The 21,991-nt window shown below is 45.8% G+C and overlaps 1 protein-coding gene across 1 annotated transcript in view; it reads right to left on the bottom strand.

The window, feature by feature from the left end:
* NHS (NHS actin remodeling regulator) overlaps nt 1-21,991 on the bottom strand; it is a 334,874-nt gene that overhangs the window by 50,387 nt on the left and 262,496 nt on the right. The window contains exons 2-3 of the mRNA XM_045089342.1: nt 5,048-5,200; nt 483-616 (exon numbers count right to left, since the gene is read on the bottom strand). Of these exons, the coding sequence (XP_044945277.1) occupies nt 483-616; nt 5,048-5,200 (287 nt within the window). The remainder of the gene's footprint in view (nt 1-482; nt 617-5,047; nt 5,201-21,991) is intronic.

Raw genomic sequence — 21,991 nt, 5'->3', positions numbered from 1 at the left:
GTAAGAGTGAGCATTTACTGAGGTCTTACTCCATGCCAGGCACCGTGCTACCTTCTTTCCAGGCCTTATCTCGGTTAGTCCTCAAACTTTATGAGTGAGGTGCTACTCATATCCCCAAATTACAGATGAGGGGCTGAGGACACCGAAGCCACCTGCTCTAAATCTTTCTGCTTCTATACAGAAAAACTCCTTTTTTAGGCAAAAACTTCCCCCTGATTTCAGAGTCCTCAATTATTATGGCTTTACTACATTGTGCAACCAGTTAAGTAAAAAAAAAAAAAATACTTATGTACTCCTACTCTATTCTCCAAAAGACACATGAATGAAAGGGGGAAAAAAGTCCAGTCACTCTCAAATGCCCATGACTTGGCTCTCTTAGGTGGCCCAGGCTCTTCCACTAGGAGGAAGGAAATGGACTCCCAAGACCCATTCATGGTTTCTGATGAGCAAGGCCAGGGCTGCCGGCTGGCCACCAAGCTCACCGTTAAGAAGTGCCGGTCCTTAACTTCGCGCCTCCTCTGGCTGTGAGCTGGGGGGTGGGCTGGCAGTGGAGGGGCCGCTATGGAAAGAGGGGCAGCGGCTCTCTGCTCCCGGCGATCACTCCGGCTCCGGTGCTCTGGGGGCAGAAAAAGCAATAATACGGACACATCCTTGGCATCTTCCATTTCTCCTTCCCCCTTGGGAGGGTGAGCAAACAGCTAGAAAAAAGTGAGTTTTTCCTAATCTAGCTCATCCTTATACCAAATAAGATTTTCAGAACGGTTCCAAGCTAAACTTTCATTTCACAATAATATGAAAAGGGGCCCTTACATTTTAGTGGGTCCATCTCATAATCTTTGTACGAGATGGCTCAATCTTGAGTTTGGAAAAAGCAGTGTATTTTCAACATGCTTCATTTCAAAACACGAGCAAAAAAAAAAAAAAAAAAAAAAAAAAAAAGTCTAGAACAATAGCTGACGTTGATGCTGGAGGGGATGGTAGGCACAGCCATGCCAGAGTCTCCTGGGGAGTGGCAGGCACGGATGCTCCCAGCCATTCAGTGGGTGAGGGAGTTGGCTCGCCCTGACTCAGGGCTGCTGACTGCTACGTGGTCAGGAATTTTGCAGGCCAGTTTTTAAACTATTGGTAGCTTGAAGTAGGCCATGGTGGAGGTATTTACATCATAGAAATTAGTGAGTGTTACACATTAGGGCTTTTATCTATCTTTCCACCAGCTATCTAGTTCTTTATCTACATTTTCTTTTCTAGAGAGCCTGTGACCAGCACACCATTGCAGCCTTCTAAGCTCTGGCATGCCTAACACTCAGAGGGCTTTGAAATCCTAGGCTCCTAGAGAAAGTAAAGGAATCCCAATGATGACAGTTGTCTGATTTAGAAATAAAGCTACCTCTGAGGAAAGCCAAGACATTTCTGTTCGTGGGATGAAGTGGTCCTGACTTCATAACAAGAATCACTGAGAGCCCAAGAGTAGTTTAGCTTTCTGGGTGTCTCAGTGAGCTACAGAGCACACCCTGCCCCATACACTGGCCACACTGAAGGCCACCAAGCCTGCAGACCCAGCCCACATGCATGCCTGGGGCCTCCTCGTCTAACCAAGACACGAAGTCACTGAAGAGGTAGTCTGTGCCAAACTGCTGCCCAGCCAGTGGTTATCAGAAAGCCTTTGGAGATAAATGTCTTCTTTGTTGAAGTGTCTACCTCTATTGCCATCCTCTTTGCTCTCTGCAAGCCAACAATAGGCTTTTCTAAATGGACAGCACAAGGAAAAAGTTACATTTTAAAATACATAGTGAGGAGTAGAATACAGGTGTCACTGGTTAGGAAGAGGTCAGAGGAAGGGAGTCAGGAGGGAGACATCAACTCAATTTCCCGTTTACTGGTTGCCTTCCTACACGTTCTGAAATCTCTTTCATTTGCCCCAGGCTGGGAGGAGACAGGCTAGATTAGTGGCTCCCTACTAATATTTTTTCTGGTGCTATGGTTGGGAGAACATTCATCTGTTAGAGTCTGGAACTGCAGTAGACCCTTGGTCCATATTCCTTTAGACCAGTAGAACATAGACCTCAGCCCTGAAACTTGAAAGACAATATAAAATATAAATGTCTCTTTACAGCCACTTGGTAATCTCTCTCCCTGTCTTACAAACATAAATGATGGCCTCACTTAAAGCCATCATTGGCTCTGAGTATAAAGAATTGCTAAGAAAAAGGGGGGAAGGGGGAATCCAATTCTAAGTACTCCAAAAGCCAGTGAGGTGTGACTTGCTCCGGGAAGCCTTCTCTGAAGCACCCTGGCACAACTGGTGCCTCCTCTGAGCAGCCACGGCGCTGCGCCGACGTCCCCTGCTTACCTGTCCGGCTCTGTCACCAGACAGGCATTCCCTCTGAACAGGGACCAAGCGGTAGTTACTGCTCGCCGCGTCCCAGGTGTGGCGCAGCACTTGGCCTCAGTAGGCTATGTTGAGGGGTGTGCTATGGAGCAGATCTTGAAAGCAGCCAATTTCTAGGCTCTGATCCCAGGCCCCTGCTCTCTCCTTTTAGCCTCAGCTCCAAAAGGAGCACAGTACTGCTGCCACCACAGCTTTACTCGTCTGGGCTTTGTTATCCCTAGTCCTCTTGGAAGCCAGGATCTTCCACCTGTCCAGAGAGCCTCTGGGGAAGCTCACTGCCCTGTTTGCCGAGCAGGGCTGTCGCCTGGTCGGTGTTAGTCACGGCCACCAGATGGCAGGAGTGGTATTCTGATGGATGCCCTGCTAAGCTGCTGTTTCTTGGACAAGGTTAAAAAAAAAAAAAAAAGTCACTTTCTAATTTTGATTCCACACTGCATGTTTTTAATTCTATGATGCCTATAATTCCTGTTTATGGCTCTCTGCAGTGCTATTAAAACTACTACACCCAAGATTTGCTGTTGAGAGAACCTCAAAGAAAGCCAGTCTGTGGAGGACAAGATGCAGCTCCACAATCTTCCTTCCAAACCCCCAGGAGGCCTTATATCCCTCTCTCAGCCCCCAGGAGGAAGTTCTGAGAAAATTGATATTGGCACTTGCTGTTCCTCAGTTCTGTCATTAAGTCCAAACCCGACAACACGGTGAAATGTGATAGCTTACCAAGCAGCTTAATGTTATCTGGTCGAATCTGGAAAAATCTAATCAGGGATGACTTATGAATAATAATAAAGGGATAAAAATAATTATGTCTAAAGGGCTAACGTAACTCAAGCTCTCTGATGATGGGATCAGAGAAAGTATTTAGTGAGAATGATCAGATTCCTCTGTCATCATTCTCTGCCCTCAATGCTCAACCAGTTTTCTATAGAATTTGATTTACTTACGCATACATTCATTGAGGACCTACTCTATGTCAAGTTCATGCTAAGTGATTTGAATAAAAAAATTAATAAGATGCTGTCCGTGCTCTTGAGTTGCTCATGGATTAATGGTGGAAGACAGGCCTATAAGGGGTTAGTGATGATATAAGTGTATAAATGACATGATTGGGAGGATGCAAAGGGTATTATTATGGGAAGGGTGCCTAACTGTGGCTGCAAGGGAACGGTGAGTATGTTAAGGAAGATTTCCAGAAGGTGCTTACAGTAAAAATTTGGTAAAGAAGGACTTTTTAGCCAACTACAAAATTGAAGTGACTCAATTTAAAAAATCAAAGTGATTAGTAAGAGTGCCAGAAATACTTCTAGAGGATACTGGTCATCACTCTTTTTTGTAAGTGTCACAGTATCGGCTACCAATAACCAAGGGGAATTTTTACAAACAGTTGAGTTAGGGATATTAGTCGGTTAATTCTTTCATTAAAGGGGGAGAAGACCAGGGCTATGGAGAAAGGGAGAAGTCATAAACATGTGGAAGAACATAAACTGAAAACAAAGTGTCATTTCTCCATCCTCATGGTGACATTAAAGTGTTTAATTTGAATTGTAATACTTTTGGAAAATACCATTCCTTACAGGAGCACAGGGAATTTGGAACAAAGGCACTGAAGGTGCAGACATCACCATCTGTCTCCACGGCAAAAATCTAAAGGCCAGAAAAGCTGGCATGCCAAATTCTGATACCCAATTTAGGGGGAGGTCTCTAAAAGGATAATGCCGGTTTTTAATCTCCTTGTCCCAACTACAATGGTTTTAAGCCACCAGGAAGTAAGAGAAGGCTGTTACCTTCTACCTTGCCTGCTTTGTGCCCATCTCTGGCTTTTTCAGGACTGAGAGAGAAAGAGAAATAGAAATATTTATTTTCCCAGGACACTGTGTATAGTGAGGAGGAAAAGAGCTCTGGCTGGGGGTCTGGAGGCCTGGATCAGGGTCTTGGCATTCTACGTAATGGGCTGTATGTGACTCTGAGCAAGTTTGCTGACCTCACTAGGCCTCCACATGCTCTGCTGGAGAATGGACCACGTCACTGGTTCTCAACAGGAGCACACCTCCTGAGGGAGGGTCTGGCTGTTAGATGACTAGGCGGGAGCCAAGGATGACAGCTGTCCTACAAGGCACAGGAGGGTCCTGAACGAACAGTGCCCTAGGTCCCACCTGTGTTGTGGGGGGGCATAGAACCTACTTCTGAATCAAACCTAATTCTCTTTTAACTATAACCCAAAGGCGTGGGCCTTTTTTTTTTTCTGCTCATGTTTAATGTATGCACAATACACCAGTTTTTATGGTTGTGTCCTCCTGGCCCCGAACTCCTTCATTTCCCTCTACTTTTTGTTCAGAATGGCTTCTGATTATCTTTACTTAATCCAAACCTATTTGATAGGCACAAACATATGACTGCTTTATGATGTCTTCAAGTGTCGTCGTGCCCAGGCATTTATATATTGCAAATATAAATAATTTTCCTTTTAAATTCTATTACATATTCAGACCATAGTGCTATTTCTAATTACATGTATAAGCAGGTTGTATTACCCAAGAATTTGTTTTCAGTGTAGAAAAGGGAGCATTTCAAAGTCATTATAGTAAGGTGAAGTGTTAGAACTGATGGGACAAGCTCTGAGTTCTCTCTCTGAAAAGCCCCCCAAAGCCCAGGACCAGTTACCTCTGCGCAGGGCTTGTAGGCTCTGCCGGGCATGGCGGTGCAGCTCCTCCACGCAGGGTGGCCTTGTGGCCGGGAGGAAGATGTTTCTCTGCTGGTGCCATGGCGCACGGTAGTACACGCTCAGTTTACTCTCAATGTCCAGGTTGGAGACGGCTGCAAGACAGAGAGAGAAAGGGGTCGTTATACAGTTATACATCACAACTTTAAATTATGCCTCTGGCAGAGCCTGGGTGGGGGTCGGGGTGGGGTCTGGGTGGAGTAGAAGTTCAGAGAGCTGCGTTCATATTAGGAATGCACTCAAGGCTGGAGGAAGGTCTGTGGCTTCCAGTATAGAAATAGACCACCTTCGCCCCCAGGCTAAGGGATGGGAGACCCCAGGACACCCACCATCTGCCTGGGACCAGCTAACTTTCTCTCCACACCTCTTTGCACTCTCTGGCACAGATGCTCATCAACCTGGACGGACTCTTGGCCATCCATGCTTGGGAGTGGGATGTGGCGGGTGGGGGTGGGGGCCCTGCCTTCCAAGAATACAGAGAAAAGCCTCAGGAATGAGTAAAAAAGGTCGCCCTAGCTCCAGTCTTCTGGCCGCGAGGCCTCAGACTTCTAGTTGTGCACGCGTGCTCCTGCATCCCAGCTGAACTTTCCTTTTCCCTTGCTCTGCTTCCTGTCTCCTGTGACCCCGGGCCCCCAACCCTTGCTGTTTTGCTTTATCTTGCTCTCCACCTGCCAGATCCATGGCCTGCCATCTTTCAAAGCACTGCCCAGCTTCCTTAGTTTCATCTAGGGGCAAGGACAAGCACTGAAGAACCCGTTCCCGGGGTCCTGGGGTTCGGTGAGGAAACCACAGACAGTGCAGGTAAGGAGAGGGGTGCCGTCCCTGCAACTCATCCAAGAGATCAGGGAAAAAAGCCTCTTTCCCCCAGACACACCCCAGGTCTTCATGTACACACTGAGCCTGGGATGGAGATCACCTACGAGTGATCCCCAAATAAACTTAAGACAAATTCTCATGGGAGAAGCTGGTCCTAAGCAGGAGGATTCTGGTCAGGAAAATGCTGCACAGAGGAACTCCTGAGCACCTGGGCAGCTTGCCAGCCTCAGGAATAGTGAGAACTGGCCCAGAGGGCCTCACCTGCCATGCCAGACCTGCTATCCCAACCAGACCCCTATTCCTGCCCGTCTCATTGTTTCCCTCTTCTCCTTCCCCTCTTCGCCCCAGTGTATGATTTGGGCATGTTCTGCCCAACTGTTTATTCCTGTGCCCCAGACTTTTTTTTTTTTTTTTTTTTTTTTTTTTTTTTTTTTTTTTTTTGGTTCTCCTTCGATCCTTTTGTTTTTGAAGTCTGGTTTACCATTTCACTTTGTCTGGGAAGGCTTACACAGAACAAGATACTCTACAGATAAAGCAGAAAGACAAATGGAAAAAGGAGGTAGGGCACTTTTGTAGAAAGGAAATAAAGAAAACTGGGGAAAAACACAACGTTTTGATAATTAATCCCCACCACCACCCAGTACTGCATTTATGGGAATTAGTTTTGGTTTTTTCTTTTTCTTTTTTTAATTTTATTTTTTGAGAGACAGCCTGTGCCCTAATGGAGGGGAGGCAGAGGGGCAGAGAGGAAAAGAGTATCTCAAGCAGGTTCCACACTCAGTGCAGAGCCCGAAGCAGGGCTTAACCCACAACTCTGAGATCATGACCTGAGCCAAAATCAAGAGTTGGCCACTTTAACTGACTAAACCACCTAAGCGCCCCTTGGTTTTGTTTTCTAATGCAGTCTTCAGTAGTCTTTTTTTTTTCTAGAATAATGCATCATAATCACAAGAACCATCAATAGAAACAGACATATTTCCAAAGATGCTAAAGAAACATCACATGGACAGGGTCAAAAGAACAATGCTGTGCCCGCCAAACAGTGCCATGCAACAGAAATTTCTGTGATGATGAAACGCTCTATTAGCTATGCCATCCAATGTGGTAGCCAATGTGGCTATTAAACACTTTTTAATTTTTAAAAAAAATGTAAATTGCTTAAATAGCAATAGGTAGCTATTCTGGACAGCCATGATCATGAACACTCATCACATTCTCTCACCTCCAGCTACAGAGCATATTACTCTCTTTGACCTAGATTTTTTTCTTCCTTGGTGTTCAGTCTCTAAGAAGAATTCAGGCCCAAGGGTTAGAGACCCCAGAATTATCTTCCCAGGGAACCCAGGGGAGAGTATTTTTAGGGCAGAGTTCTATGGGGCCAAGCATAAAGACAGCAACTTTTCTTTTTCTTTTTTTTTTAAAGATTTTATTTATTAATTTGATAGAGAGAAATTACAAGTAAATGGAGAGGCAGGCAGAGAGAGAGAGAGAGGGAAGCAGGCTCCCTGCTGAGCAGAGAGCCCGACGCGGGACTCGATCCCAGGACCCTGAGATCATGACCTGAGCCGAAGGCAGCGGCTTAACCCACTGAACCACCCAGGCTCCCCAGCAACTTTTCTTTATTGAGTTACTCTATAACCTCAACCCTTTCCTTGGAAACCGTAAGTGCTTGGTGAACAAGTCAGGGGTCACTGAGTTTGGGGGGACAAGAATACCTAGGAGGATCATGGGAGGCCTTGGGGTGGAAAGGTCAGGCCGTATCTAGATCAGAGCCTCCCTTCTCTCCTGGGTTAAGTAGTGGGGCATGCGAAGACCGAGGCTTTATTTAGCCGCCCTCGGAGGATCGCTCTGGTTCAGTGACCAAAACTGACTAAAAGGTCAGCCCCTGCCTGGTGGCAAAGGTCAGCTGCCATCTAACAGGGCAAAGGTCATTATCAAACTTAGCAGAGGTTGGTGAGAATTCATGGGCTGGTGACAGCTGGGAGAAGGTCCTGAACAGAGAGCTTGCCAGGGAAAAGAAGAGGCCAAGATGTTTAGGGGGCAGTCTGGGAGTAGAGGGGCTCCTGAACACCTCTTCTCCTAGGCCATGCCTTCAGGAGGGTGGCAGCTAGGATTCAGGGCTGAGCCCAGGTGAATGGGAATGGACCAGAAGGCTTTGATAGCTCCTCAGCAAACAGGTCAAGTGGCCGTGGCTCCTTAATCTGAGTAAAGGGAATTGCTGAGCTCGTGCTATTTATCTCAGTGTTCTTCTGAAGAAAAGACTGATCAGAAGGGCTTGTCAAAGACAGATTACTGGGCTCCAGCTTACTAGGCCTCTACAGGCTTCCTACAGAGACCTAGTCATCTGTATATTTGAAAAGTGCCCTCAGATTATTTTTTATCATGAGGTGTATGTGAGAAACACAACATGTTATCTGCTGATGCCTTGGGATCTTATGTGAATGAAGGGAGATGGGCAACCTAGTGGGCCAGAAGAGACTGCTGACAACAGAAATCTCTATCTACACCTGGAGTATTTTCCAAATAGCTCTTATGTCCTAGGCACAGTGCTGGGTGTGGAATATAGCACAGAACAAAACACAAGAACCTCTGCCCTCCTGGAGTCTATGTTCTCTGGTCCTGTGCGAAACTTGTTTATATGTGATGGTGCCTGGAAGCAGCAGGTTGGGAGAAGAGCCCTCTGGCTGAGTCCTCCGTTCTGCTATTACACCATTCCTGAGGGTAGTCCAACACCTCGACTTCTGAAGGCCCTAACAGTAAAAAGACCATAGCCTCCACTCCTCCATCTCTGCCTTTCTGCAGTAGGTAATCTCAAATGAAGCCATGAATTAGCAATCATAACATAAATGTAAAGAAGTTCTGTAAAATTCTCTTTCCTCACTATTAAACATTAAATATAAAGTTACTTGAAAAAAAAAAAAAAGCATTTTTTGGCACCACTGCTTTGCTGATGCCCAAAACATTCTTACTGTTCCCTACTGCGCAAGCCAATGCTGAGTTTCTGGGCTGCAGAACTCTGCCTGCTGCTCAGGCCTGTGGATTTACAGATGCAAAGACTAACACAGGCAGCCAAGTCACGGTTGCTGGGAAGAACCAGCTCTCTCAGTGACAGCCTTCAGGGCTAGGAATCCACACCTCTCCCCATCTAGTCTTTTTCTTTATCTGCTGAGAAGCTATAATGAATTTCTGCCATGCATTAGCAGGTGAACATTTCACTCATCAGTTGCCACAATTGTGTTTATCTCTTAGACGAGGAAGGGAAGGAAGACTCTTTAATCCCTTTGCTTTCAGTTTTGTCCTTTGGTTACAGAGCATTAACTAGTATTATGTGACCACTGGAGGCAGACACACAGGCACTAATGGAGCTCTTCCAGGGAAAACTCCCATTTTCCCTCTTAAAAAAATTTTCTTTCTTTCTCTGAGTTCAATGAAAGTTGAATACACTCATTCACTCATTCATAAGCTCATTGCACCACTGCCACTTATTGCAAAGCTCTCCCACATCTTCAGGTTCACCCTGCCCCCTTTTCTTTCCCGTTTAACAATTACACCGTGGCTCAGCCTTGAAAGCTAGTGGCCTTAGTATTCACAGAAATGTTTGTTCTCATAAAAATGATACAGAAAGCAGCAAGAAGGTTTCTCCTCTGCTTATTAGGATACATGCAGCCTCCTGGCCCATGCTAGACAGAATTCTAGAATAGCCCCCAAGATTCCTGTCCTCTCTTGTATGTACCCTGTGTAGTCCCCACCACCTTGAGTGTAGGTGAAACTTGTGAATTCTGTTACATTATATGGCAGTGGGGAGTTTAAGATCCCTACTTAGTTGACTTTTCAGTTCATCAAAAGGGAGATGATTTTCCTGAGCAAATCTGGCCTAATCAGCTAAGCATTAAAAAAAAAAGAAAAAAGACCAGAAGCAGCAGAGACATTCTCCTGTTGCCCTTGAAGAAACAAACTGCCACACTGGAGAGATGGCTATGTGGCAGGTATGGGCGGACAGCCTCTAGGAGCTCAGCCCCAATCCAAACTTTGATTGCAGCCCACAGAGACCCTGGGCAGAGGACCCAGTGAACCTGTGTCGAGACCTCAGATCCACAAGATAGTTGGAATACACTGTTACACAATCACAGAAAATGAATACCTATTTTCCACAGCAGAAAAAAGGTTTTGTGGAGGTATGATTTCTCCTGTCCAACTATAGGCTCTCGTAGAGAGCTCCGGCTACAGGCCAAGCTGTATGTACATCAGGTGTATTACATTCTTCATATCTTCACTTCACCCAAAGATGAAAGTACTGCTCCCATTTTACAGCTAAGGAAACTTCTAGGTATCCTAGAAGTACAGAAATTTCCAAAGTCTCACATACCTGGCCCGTTGATGATCTGGCACTAGAAACCTTCTCTGTCTGGCTTCCAAGCTGTTGCTCTTTCCCAAACCAGGACTGAAATGTTTGCCTAAATTAAGGCTGATTGGGGGCAGGTATAGAGTAGGCTGTCTGCCACATTAAAAGTATCTAGTGCTTCTCAAAAATCAAAAGATTCAGAACTGCTACTGTTTGCATCAGCCACAGGACTAGGTGTAACCAAGAACTGAGTGCATCTTTCAGAAAGTACCCAGGAGATTTGTCGTACGAACAGACACCATAAAACCAAACTGCTGAAAGAGAATACCACTGTACGAAATGTCCACAGGGCAGTGAAAAGTCTTTATAGAATGAACTTAGTTCATTCCCCTGTCAAACTCTGGATATAACGGTATTGTCAGGACCTTGATTCATAGTGATATATTGAAAGCACAGATCTGGTCACCAGGTACAGCTGAAATGAACTGATTTGGAAGTTGAGGAAAACTAGTGGCTGCCATTCTCTTGGGAAGGCCGGGCCTATTTCTAAGGACAGGAGGAGGCTCGTGCTTAGGGACTGTTGCAAAGGGGTGAAAATCAGGGGGGGAGGCATAATCTTGCCCTAAGCTTCTCCCATCCTGCGAGGGTTGGTCCTTATTTAACACTGCCTTCTCTGGCCTGGCCGCATGAACTTTTCACTCCCTTACAGCTTGCTTATCCCTGGGAGGAGTGCAGGATGCTTCTTCTCAGCCTGGCTTCCAAGCCCCTGTACCTCAAGTCCCCACCCCTGCCACTGTCTCTCTCCACGTGCTATTCCTCCTTCCTTCTCTCAGGCTTTCCAGAATCTAAGAGGGGTAACGTGGTAGCTGAAATCGAAGTATGAATGTTTCGTGTGGCGAAAATGGCAGAAAGATATGCAAAGCCATTCAGAAACGGAATTGTCTTTTGGATTTTTAAATGTTCTTAGCGTGCCTACAGGTCAGACTACCTAACCTCCCTTCCTTCCCTTCCGCCTGTCCCACCCACCCCTGTCACAAGGATTCCCTGCCAGAAACCATCCATTCTGATGCTCTGGGACAGAAAGCAGCAGGGAATGTGTTAGCACATTAATATATTAATGAGCATCTGAAAGAGTCTGTGTCACAGATACGGAGCCAGTTTGCTCCCCAGGTCCCTGCTATGCTGAAGCCAGTGCTCAGCCGTCATCAGCTTGGTAAGCAGAACAGAAATCGACTCAGGGTCTCTCTTGCTACCGCCTGAGCTCTCAGATCTGTTAGGGAGGAAGGATGGGATTTCCCCAAACGCAACCATTCATTCCCGCCTGCCCTTCCTTCCTTGGTAGCCAGCCCTTTGCCCATTCTATCTGGCAGTGTGGCGGAGGGAGCAGAGTAAGGAGCACCGAGACTCCTGCCACTTGTGGCACGGCCTGACGCCGGCGCCAGGCTCCCAGTCTGTCCCTGTTGGACTGCCGTTTCTGTAGAACCACAATAATTCAGACCTGTTCACTGCTGTGGGCAAAGCATCCCCTCAGCATCAGAAAAATCTAGGCTTTCTGACAAGTTCCAGTGTCCTGAAACATTCCAGCACGCACAGAACGTGTCTGTGTGTTTATTTATAGACTAAAAGGATCTAGAACGATTTTTCCCTCTAGAAATATTTCCCCAACTTCTAAAACAAACTGACGCATCATACTAGGAGTACTGTTTAATTATTGCTGTTACTGTCATTGCCCTCTTCATGTCTGACATCCCATGGAAAGACCACTAGAGGCATGGGTTCCACTTGCAGTTCTGCACCCTTGTGCAAGTCATAGAACCTTCCCAGGATCCACCTCCCTATCTTTACAAATGAGGATTTGGACTCTCTTCTCTCTGAGTCCTGTCCTGCTCCATTTATGCGTCCGTTTCCTACCGCTCATCAGAATAAGTGAGGCTGCATCATCCACCCAGACGGACTCTGCCTTTAAGCAGTGGCAGGCTACTCTGCGGGGAAAGACCCTGAGCTCCGGGCTGGCAAGATGGAGGTTCATTACAGGAGCAATGGATCAGAACAAGTGACTGAACTCTTTGGGCCTCTGTGCCCTCCTCTGTGAAGTAGGAATCCTAGAGCCTTCCTGGAGTGGCTCTGAGAGTCCAATAAAATGATAACATCCTGGCCATGTCCCTGCTCACTACATATCATTCCCTTTCCTGGACTGGGAACAAAAGAAGACCAAGAGGCCATGATTGGGGGTCGCAGTACAAAAGAGGAAAGTCTGGAGCTCTCGAAGTTTCTTGTTTCTTTATTTGCCTGTCTTCTTGGTGAGTGAAATGTGTACAAAGATGAGGCCATTAGAGATCAGTCTTTGGGGGACCTTATAATCTGGAAGCTAGAAAGGAGGCTGCCCACACAAAAATGAACTACTGGGGCTTCATCAAGATCAGAAGCTTTTGCCCAGCAAAGGAAGCAGTCAGCAAAACCAAAAGACAACCGACAGAATAGGAGAAGATATTCGCAAATGACATATCAGATAAAGGGCTAAAATCTATAAGGAACTTATCAAACTCAACACCCAAGGAACAAATAATCCAGTCGAGAAATGGGCAGAAGACATGAACAGACATTTCGGCAAAGAAGACGTCCAAATGGCCAACAGACACATGAAAAAGTGCTCCAAATCACTCGGCATCAGGGAAATACAAATCCAAAGCACAATGAGATACCACCTCACACCAGTCAGAATGGCTAAAATTAACAAGTCAGGAAAGGACAGGTGCTGGCGAGGATGTGGACAAAGGGGAACCCTCCTACACTGTTGGTGGGAATGCAAGCTGGTGCAGCCACTCTGGAAAACAGTATGGAGGAGGTTCCTCAAAAAGTCGAAAATAGAGCTACCCTATGACCTAGCAATAGCACTACTGGGTATTTACCCTAAAGATACAAATGTAGGGATCCAAAGGGGCACGTGCACCCGAAGGTTTATAGCAGCAATGTCCATAGTATCCAAACTATGGAAGGAACCTAGATGTCCATCAACAGATGAATGGATAAAGCAGATGTGGTATATATATATCCAATGGAATACTAAGCCATCAAAAAACCGAAATCTTGCTATTTGCAACGAGGTGGATGAACAAGAGGGTATTACGCTAAGTGAAACAAGTCAATCAGAGAAGGACAATTATCATATGATCTCACTGATGTGAGGAATTTGAGGGGCAGGGCATGGGGGGTAGGGAGGGGAAAAAATGAAACAAGATGGGATCAGGAGGGAGACAAACCATAAGAGACTCTTAACCTCACAAAACAAACTTTTGTGGGTTGCTGGGGGATGAGGGGAGGGATAGAGTTCTGGGTGATGGACATTGGGGAGGGTATCTGCTATGGTGAGTGCTGTGAAATGTGTAAGCCTGACAATTCACAGACCTGTACCCCTGGGACAAATAATACATTGTATATCAATAAAAAGTTAAAAAAAATTTTTTTTAAAGCATATAAAGAAAGAAGGCTGCCCACAGTCACGGAGCCTGTGGTCTCTCTGACAGGTTGCATGTCTCCAGTGTCATACTGGTTTACTGACTGGGGCAGCATTCAGTGTAATGACTTGGAGATGCTAATTGTCCAAGTGGCTCTCGGAGCTCCAGCACTGCACATTCTCGGAAGCTGTGTATAATTTATGTGTTTATCTTTAGGTCACTCTGCTGCCATGCTCTACACCATGCACTTCCTCCAGAATGTAAGCACACAGCCATCTGTCGCAGCTCAGCTATTGTTTTAAGAAAATTCCTTCAGGCACCTAACAGAGTCATTGAATACTGCTGGGAGGGACCTCGGGAATTACAGAGTTCTGTGTTTTTTCAGACCCGAGGGCATGACCCATTAGTGGATTGTGAAATCCATTCAGCAGGTCAAGACTAGCGGTTTTTAAGACAAAGAAACAGAATATAGTAGAACAGAAAATACCAAAACGCACTGCATATAGTAAGTATTGTTTTGTGAAGCTGTTGTTTCTGTCACATGTGTGTGCCTGCTGGTAGAAATGTGTTTCTGGCTCTGGGTAGCAGTCAGCACACCGAAAGCTACTGTTTAGCCCACCCCTCTCATGTACTGATGAGGAAATCAGTATTCGGAAATTTGACCGAAGATCCCAGACCCGATTTTTGGCAACCCCGGCGCTCAGGTCTCCTGACCCTCACGCTTCCCTGGGCGACCCCTCCTCCCTTCCTTCGCCTTTCTTCCTGGTCCTTATTTCCCACCTGGCAGGTTGTACTTCCAAAACAAAACAAAAACCCCAAACAGTTCTCATCTGTTCGCCAAGAAATCAGCCATTCTTATTTTAGGATTCCAGAAGCACCTCAGCCAAGTGAGCAAAGAGCAAGTTCCCCGGGGAGGCTGGCGCTGCGTGTCAGGAGACCACGTATGGAGCAGCACTCGTTCAAGGAAGGAGAGACGAGGCAACGAGGTAGGTGTCAGCGTGAACAATGTCAATCAGTGACAGCCAACCGTTTCACTCTGCAAAAACTATCTGAAGAGCCCAATTTAATAATTAGGTCGACTCCAAGATTAGGTTTGCCAGAAAGGACATCATGTTCTTAGTGGTAAAGTGCTCCCCTTCCAGCAACCTGGACTGAAAATGACCAGCCCGTCATCAAGAAGTGACATATTTGTTCCAGTTTTCAAGGCATGTGAGCCTGAGCTTAAATCACAGGGGGGGGGGTGGAGGGGCGGGGGGGGGTGGGAACTTGGCTCAACACTTGCTTCACGAGCCTTGCACCCCTTAAAGAGACAAGGACAGTTTTACAAGTTTGCAAACAGGTTTCAGTGGAGAAAAGAAAACACTGATCAGAAGTAAGGAATTTGATCTTTCAGGAAAACCAAATGAACAGTTACGACATACTTCCAAGATTTAGAAAAGGGTGAAAGTCACAAATCTATTGTCACTATTTGCAAAGAACCAGGTGACGTTGGTTGCCGGGAAGACCGTGACTATCATCCTTTGGCGGGCACTCTGCTTTCCTTGAAATTCAAGCAGGAAAATGGAGGGGAAAGAAGGCACTCTGTCCACAAAGATGAGTATGGGGTTTTAAAGTCCCTTCACTTCTGCTCAAACTACAGATGTGACGTTGTGACCGCTGGCACCTCTGACATTCCAGGGAAGACAGTGGAGCTGGAATGGGAGAGGCGGGTCAAAAAAAGCATGTGCAGGTCACTTTTCTGTTTCAGGAGACATTGCACACAGCCACTGGATATAAGAAAGGTTTCTGTTTTCAATACGGTGCATGCATGGAGGCCCTTGTCTTCCTGGACAGATGCCCTTGGCTTATTTAAATGGTGAAGCAATAAAGTATTTAGCACGTGACAGCCAATTATATATGCTAATAAATCTCTTCTCCTAGGTAGAGATTGGCTCTTAAAATTTACTCAGAGATCATCAGTGACAGTGGCAAATTTAAAAATACTTGCAAAAGGCCCCACATACCACCTCCACTGCACTTACTTAGAGTTATTATTTGCTAATTAGTATCTTTATAGGTAGAGGAGAAGTAATGGCCTTTATTGGGCCAACAAGGAAGCTATAACTACATGAGCCTGCAAGCCAAAAGGAATTATTTCCCAAGACCCTTCCACTCCAAAAGCCTAGACATTTATAATGAGTTCTGTGCTCTCTATAAAAGAGGAGGCAGGAGCTGTATGAGTGGGGAACACTTAATGCATGATCTATTGAATCTGGTCAGAAAAGATGTGTTCTTTTGTGACTCAGTTAACCTTAGTCTAGCTGAGTCTGCCGTGATACTAAGGGAGGCCTGCTCTCCAGGGATGGTGGCTCCTTCCCTCTCTATTTGCCCATGGAAGACAGACTCAGAGAATGAAGAGTTTGGGTTTCGCCAGGACAGGCACTAAGACAAAAGTTCAGGTCCACATTTATTTAGGAGGTAATTCCAGGAAGCTGCCAATAGGAGGTATTAGGGGAAGTGAGAAAATGAAGGGAAGAAAGCCAACAAACGGTGACTCTATGGGTAACTGGGGGCTGGATCCTTTGGGAGTCAGCGTGTAACACACACTTTAGAGGTGAGGGAGTTGGGGTGTTTATCTACCACTTCCTGTCAGTCATTGGTTGAGGGCTGCCTAGGCACCAGAACAATATTTCTCTGGGATTTCTAGAAAAGCAGTCTCCCTGGCCAGAGGAGGCCCTCAGACAACAAATGCAGTTCCTGGGAGCTATAAATCAGGCTTCTCTGCATGGAAGTGATAAGGGTGAGGGAATATGGCCAGGGTAGCAATAGTCTTGGGGGATTTAGGAATGTAATCCTCACAGCACACAAACATGTGCATTTCAAATGTGGGATGTCTTGATTGTGCTGCTAGCTAATTTTAAAAGTCCCCCAATGCCGAAATAGCTCAGAATGGATTTGTTGTCAAAATCCCTCAAGTGCGGCAGTGAGGAATCTTGGCCAGACAGCTTTGGATTCTAGTAGGAGCATTAGCTGAGAGGGCTGTGGCTTGGAGGCCTGTCTGGAGGAGGCTGCCTTGGCTATTCCCTGGCTATTCCTAGGGTCCTACCTGCTGTGTGGCATTGAGTTGGACCTCTCAGGTCTATTTCCTCCTCTAACAGAGTTTCGGGTATAATAAAGTATTTCAGGTTCATCTTGCACGTTTGTTGCCCTGGACCTGGAATCAGCCCTTCTCCAAAAAGGTCTGGCTCCCCTCAAAGTGAACAGCTTTAAGAGACCACGTTCTACATGCCAGGGATATTTATTGTTGCTGGGTTATCACTGACTCTAGGATTCTTCTGCTGAGCTAGAGAATATATAAGTTTCAGAAGATGAAGCTAAATCACGAGTTCAAACTGCTATTTCCAATTCAAATCTAAGATTACAGGTTTTAATTTAAGTGTCTTGATTTTATAATTGATCTCTTTTCTCTTATGCTGAAAATCTTGATTCTTAATGATAGTGGCACAATTTCTTATTTGAATAGTCTCAAAATGACTACAATAAGACAACTCAACTCAGTTTTAGATTTGTTTTTATCTTTAGGATATTTTCTACTGGAAATGGAGTCCTTTGTTTAAAAGTCACATGAAATGATTGAAGGTATTGAATAACAATGATTGTTAAGGTCCTGTATATTCTTCTGGGTACATAAAAAGAAACTGAGAGACTCCTGGCCAGCCCATTTGGATGGATCTAGTTCATAAGTAAGTGAGTCTGTAAGTTTCTGTATTTTTAATTTGTAGCTTGAGAAAAACATACATGCCTTCTTGTTCTTATACTCATCTGCCCCATGGGGTGCAATATTTAGAAATCTGGGAGTTCCTTCCCCCCCCCCTCTCTTGGGGACTTTGCCATTGGCCCTTGGAGGAACTGGATTGGCTTTGTTGAGTAACAGCACAGAGAAACCCATGTGGTGTTGAGGAGAGCCTTTGATCTCCAGAAGACTTGAAAACTCAAGCCTGGAGGTCTTGGCATCTATCCCAGAGATCAAACACATATGTTGGCACCTGCAGGGAAAAGGGAAATTAACTAGCCATTTTTGAATCCGGAGCCTATGACAGAAACTCCATAAGCAATGGCAGAACCTACTGAAGGCCACAGGCCCATCAGAAGCTATGCATAGCCACTCCAGGGATCTCTCTACCAACCATTTGGGTAAGCAGACCACACACAGGGATCAGACCACTTCACCTATGAACAACTGTGAATAAGTCCAAATACCAAGACTAGCCTGAACCATATTAAACTAACAGTTGGATATTATCAATTTCGTATGGTCCAACTTTATATCTCTTAAATAGGCAAATGAGGATCCGAAAACGTCAGTAATCTTTCAAAATAGATAAATGACCCTTATTTCTCCCTCTCGGGTTCAAGGAATTTGTCTTGTTTCTCTCCCTCAGGTTGATTTGCTAAGGAGGCAGTCAGAAGTGAGAGGAGAAGAGAGAAAAAAGTTAAAGCAGGCAACTGATTCTAGAGGGGTCACATTAGAGGACAAGGGTCTTGGGCCCCAGTGCTGGCTGGCATGGTTCAGAGGCTCACCAGCAGATTTCAACTCCCTCCAAGTGTACTGGAGTCCCTGTCTAATCACACTTGGGGCTGGGAAACAGAAAGTGTCACCTCTTACTAAGTTCAAGGTATTGTGCAGATGTACTTTAAGGAGAAAAAGAAATCATTGGTGCCCTTGGGAATTTCTTTTTTTTTTTTTTTTTTTTTAAAGATTTTATTTATTTATTTGACAGGCAGAGATTACAAGTAGGCTGAGAGGCAGGCAGAGAGCGAGAAGGAGGAAGCAGGCTCCCTGCCAAGCAGAGAGCCCGACGCGGGGCTCGATCCCAGGACCCTGGGAATTTCTAACCTCATAGCCCCATTAGATTAGATGATGATCCCACGTGGGATCAGGTGTGTATCGTAGAGAGGCACTGAGTGCGATACAGGTTCAACAGGTGCGCTCTGTGGTGCGAGAGGGGGAAGAGGCACGAAGTGAGAGGAGGGCTGATGGATAGGGTTAGCAGCCAGGTTAGAAAACACTGGAAGAGAACCACGTACAATTTCCATTTTGAGGGAAAAAGGATGTGACTACTGGCAGTTCCTATGAGGCAAGCCAATATGAAGGCTGGAAAGAGTCAGTGTGGTGTGAGTCCCAGGAGCAGCTCTCTGCAGCCAGGCCAGGAGCTGTGTGAAGCAGCGGAGGGCAGGTTAGGGGCCATCAAGGGGGGAGACACCACCACTCAGTGAGCATGTGTGTGAACTGGGCACTTGCTTAGGCTCTTGGTAGAGGTAATCTCATTTGGTTCCCCCAATAAACCCAGGAAGCACATTTGATTATCTGCAATTTACTGAATAGGTGCAGAGAGATTACGGAACATGCCCAAGGGCCCAAAGTTTATAAAGTCCCAAGACCTAGGACTTGGCAGTGAGTACATCTGATTCCACAGCCCCGCACTACTTCCTGCCTCACTATCCTACTTTCTAACTCACATTGCTGCTCCGCACAGGAGCAGACATCCACGTGGGAAAACTATGGTCACCCCCAAAAGGGAGACTGAAGTCATTCAGTGGAACGCCCTGGTGGCCAGGATGAGGGACCTGCTATATGACCAGAAGTATCTTAGTTGCCCCCAAAGCAGAGCTTAGCACAACCTGTTTGAAGATAGAGATGGGCTTTATTGTGTATTTTTCGCATCCTCTAACTAAGCACCGGTCTAGCACACTGACCTGTGTGTTACAGGAGCTCAGCTATGTGGGTTGAATGGATGTGGCTCAACTGTACAAATGGCTCAATCTATACATCTTGGGGCCTCTTCTGTCTCCTTTTAATCAGTCTCCTTTCGTTCCCTGATCTCTCTCCTCCCAGATAAATTCTATTCGATATCCAGCCCAAGTCGTATCTCCTCCATGAAGCTATTCAAGACCCCCATGGCCCAGTTGGTTCATTCATTCAGAGCAGTGAGTGATTAAAGACCTCCCACGTGCCAGGCACTGTGTTAGGCCCTGGGATACAGTGGTGGACCTTAGAGACACGATCCTTGTCCTTGTGGAACTTATATCTAGGTAGGAAGAATGCCAGGAAGTAAGTACATTAATAAGGAAGGATGTAATCAGATAGTAATAAGCACCTCAATAAGATAAAATGGGGATGTGGGAGAAAGCAAGGCTAGCGGAAAGCATGGCATGGAGGAAATGACAGTGGATATCCTCAACCAGGCATCAGAGACACGGAGGTAAGGGAGCCAGAGGGTCACTGACCATATAGAACTGACCCTTAGTGGATGACCTCTTCCTCTAGCTCAGCATGGCAACCTAGTCTAGCTGATTATCAAAGTCATTTCCTCTTCTTCCTGGGCACAAAACTAGACTGTATTTCCTAGACTCTCTTGCAGTGAGGTGTGGCCAAGTGTGGAGGTCTAGCAGTAGAATGTGGGCAGAAGTCACTTGCCCCACTTCCAGCAGAGCCCCGAAAACCTCCCACACATTATCCTTCATGTTCTTGAGACCTTCGAAGCCACATACTAAAGATTAGCTAGACTCATAAGACAGAAGGGAGCATGGATCCTTGAATTCTAGCAAGAAGAGGAGATAGGCACCAATGAAGACAAACCAACTTCAGTTATTACGCGAGTTATGAATAGTCCTGAATTTTATTAAGCCACTGAAATACTGAGGGTTACTTGTTATAGCAAGTTTGCAGTACTCTGATTCACTGAAGTCACTGTCTCATCGCTGTGGCTACTCATTTAGCCCTTTCTTGGCTTAGGACATGGTCCCTATTGTATTACCATTTACCTTCATTCTTTCTGTTCACTTTTCCTTTCTGTAGGTCCCATTCCCCTCAACTCATATGGCAACAGTGCAGTCAGAGGCTTGCCCTTCTTAGGTGAATGTTTTGATACCTTATCTGCTCATTAAAGTGGGATTCTGTTTTCATTACTATAACGTGTTGGTGGATGCTTTTATGGCTTCTTAAGTCATTTGTACTTTTAGTTAGGGGAATGATCAGTGCATTCATCTTTTCTCTTTTAGTTTGCTTAGAAGACCTGTTTTCTAGACTACCACATAATGCAGTATTGTGTATTTTTGTGTATTGTGATAAGGATAGGATAGGATAGGATAATGAAAATGATAATGGTGGGGCCTGAGTCAATGTGACAATACGATCCATACACGGCTGTAGTCGCGCACTTCCCTGTCAGACTGTATGGTTTTCAGGACAAAAACTATTTCTTCTCTGGATCTCAGCACCAAGTATAGTATCGGGCATATTGTAGGTGCTCAATAACTGCCCGCTGGATAAATGAATAAGGTTATTTAAAGTTGTTAACTACCCTGGCATGCTATTGGAAATAACCTGCAAAAGCTTTTGTTCTTCAGAAACATCGCTGCAGCCATCCCCTCGGTCTACAGTAAGCATTAGCAGAAGCTTTTTCTCGAGAACCAGATGCACAGACATTAGGCTGAATGACGAGTTGCTTTGGGGCATCCACGAATGTGAGGATTGTGCAGGAGGGCACACTAAATAGGGCTTAACTTTCCTGATTCCCTATGTGCTGGCTTTTTTTCCACCTTTGCTCTCACTTCTCAAACTCTACCTCCAAATTAGGAGTCTACAAGCAGTCACTCTTTGTCCTCACACACACCTCCCTAAGTCACCTACCCAGTGAAAACTGCAGGCACCGTGCTCCATTCCACTGTGCTTCGGTGCCAATTCCCAGGCAGTGGAGGAGCGCCCAGGAGTGCCTTCCGTGGCTAGCCCACGCAGTGATGCCTTCTCCGTGCCCCCAGAGCAAGTCACCTGACCCGCATGGACTTGTGCCTTCAGAATGCCCTTTGGCTCTGGATAGTAACTTCAAGAGTCATAGAGCAGAGCTTCGCTGGTCAGAGACGCCAAGGCCAGATCAGTTTGGCCAAAGAACATGATCTGGAAAGGAATGGGCTGTATCATTCCTTTGAAGAGTAAAGAAATGCTTTTACTGTTTTTCTTTTAGAGCCTCGGACCCATGCAGCAATAGAAACCGAGGTGAAAACACAGATGCCACCAACCTGCAAACCGAACGGCATGAGTCAGTGACATCAGCCCCAAGACATGTTTTGAGCCCATGCAATGGTCCAAGTCACAGGGAGGGTCAGCTTACTTGTTCTACCAACACATCAACGTCAGGAAGAGGCATTTGTGCCAGAATTTCATCTACTGCAGAGACAGCTGGATAATTTGATCATTCCAGTAATAAATGAGAACCATTTATTATTTCATTACA

The sequence above is a fragment of the Mustela putorius genome, unplaced genomic scaffold (assembly GCF_011764305.1).
Source record: "Mustela putorius furo isolate JIRA1106 unplaced genomic scaffold, ASM1176430v1.1 tig00003836_pilon_pilon_pilon, whole genome shotgun sequence".
NCBI lineage: Eukaryota > Metazoa > Chordata > Mammalia > Carnivora > Mustelidae > Mustela > Mustela putorius.
This window is presented reverse-complemented; position numbering and strand designations above follow the sequence as displayed.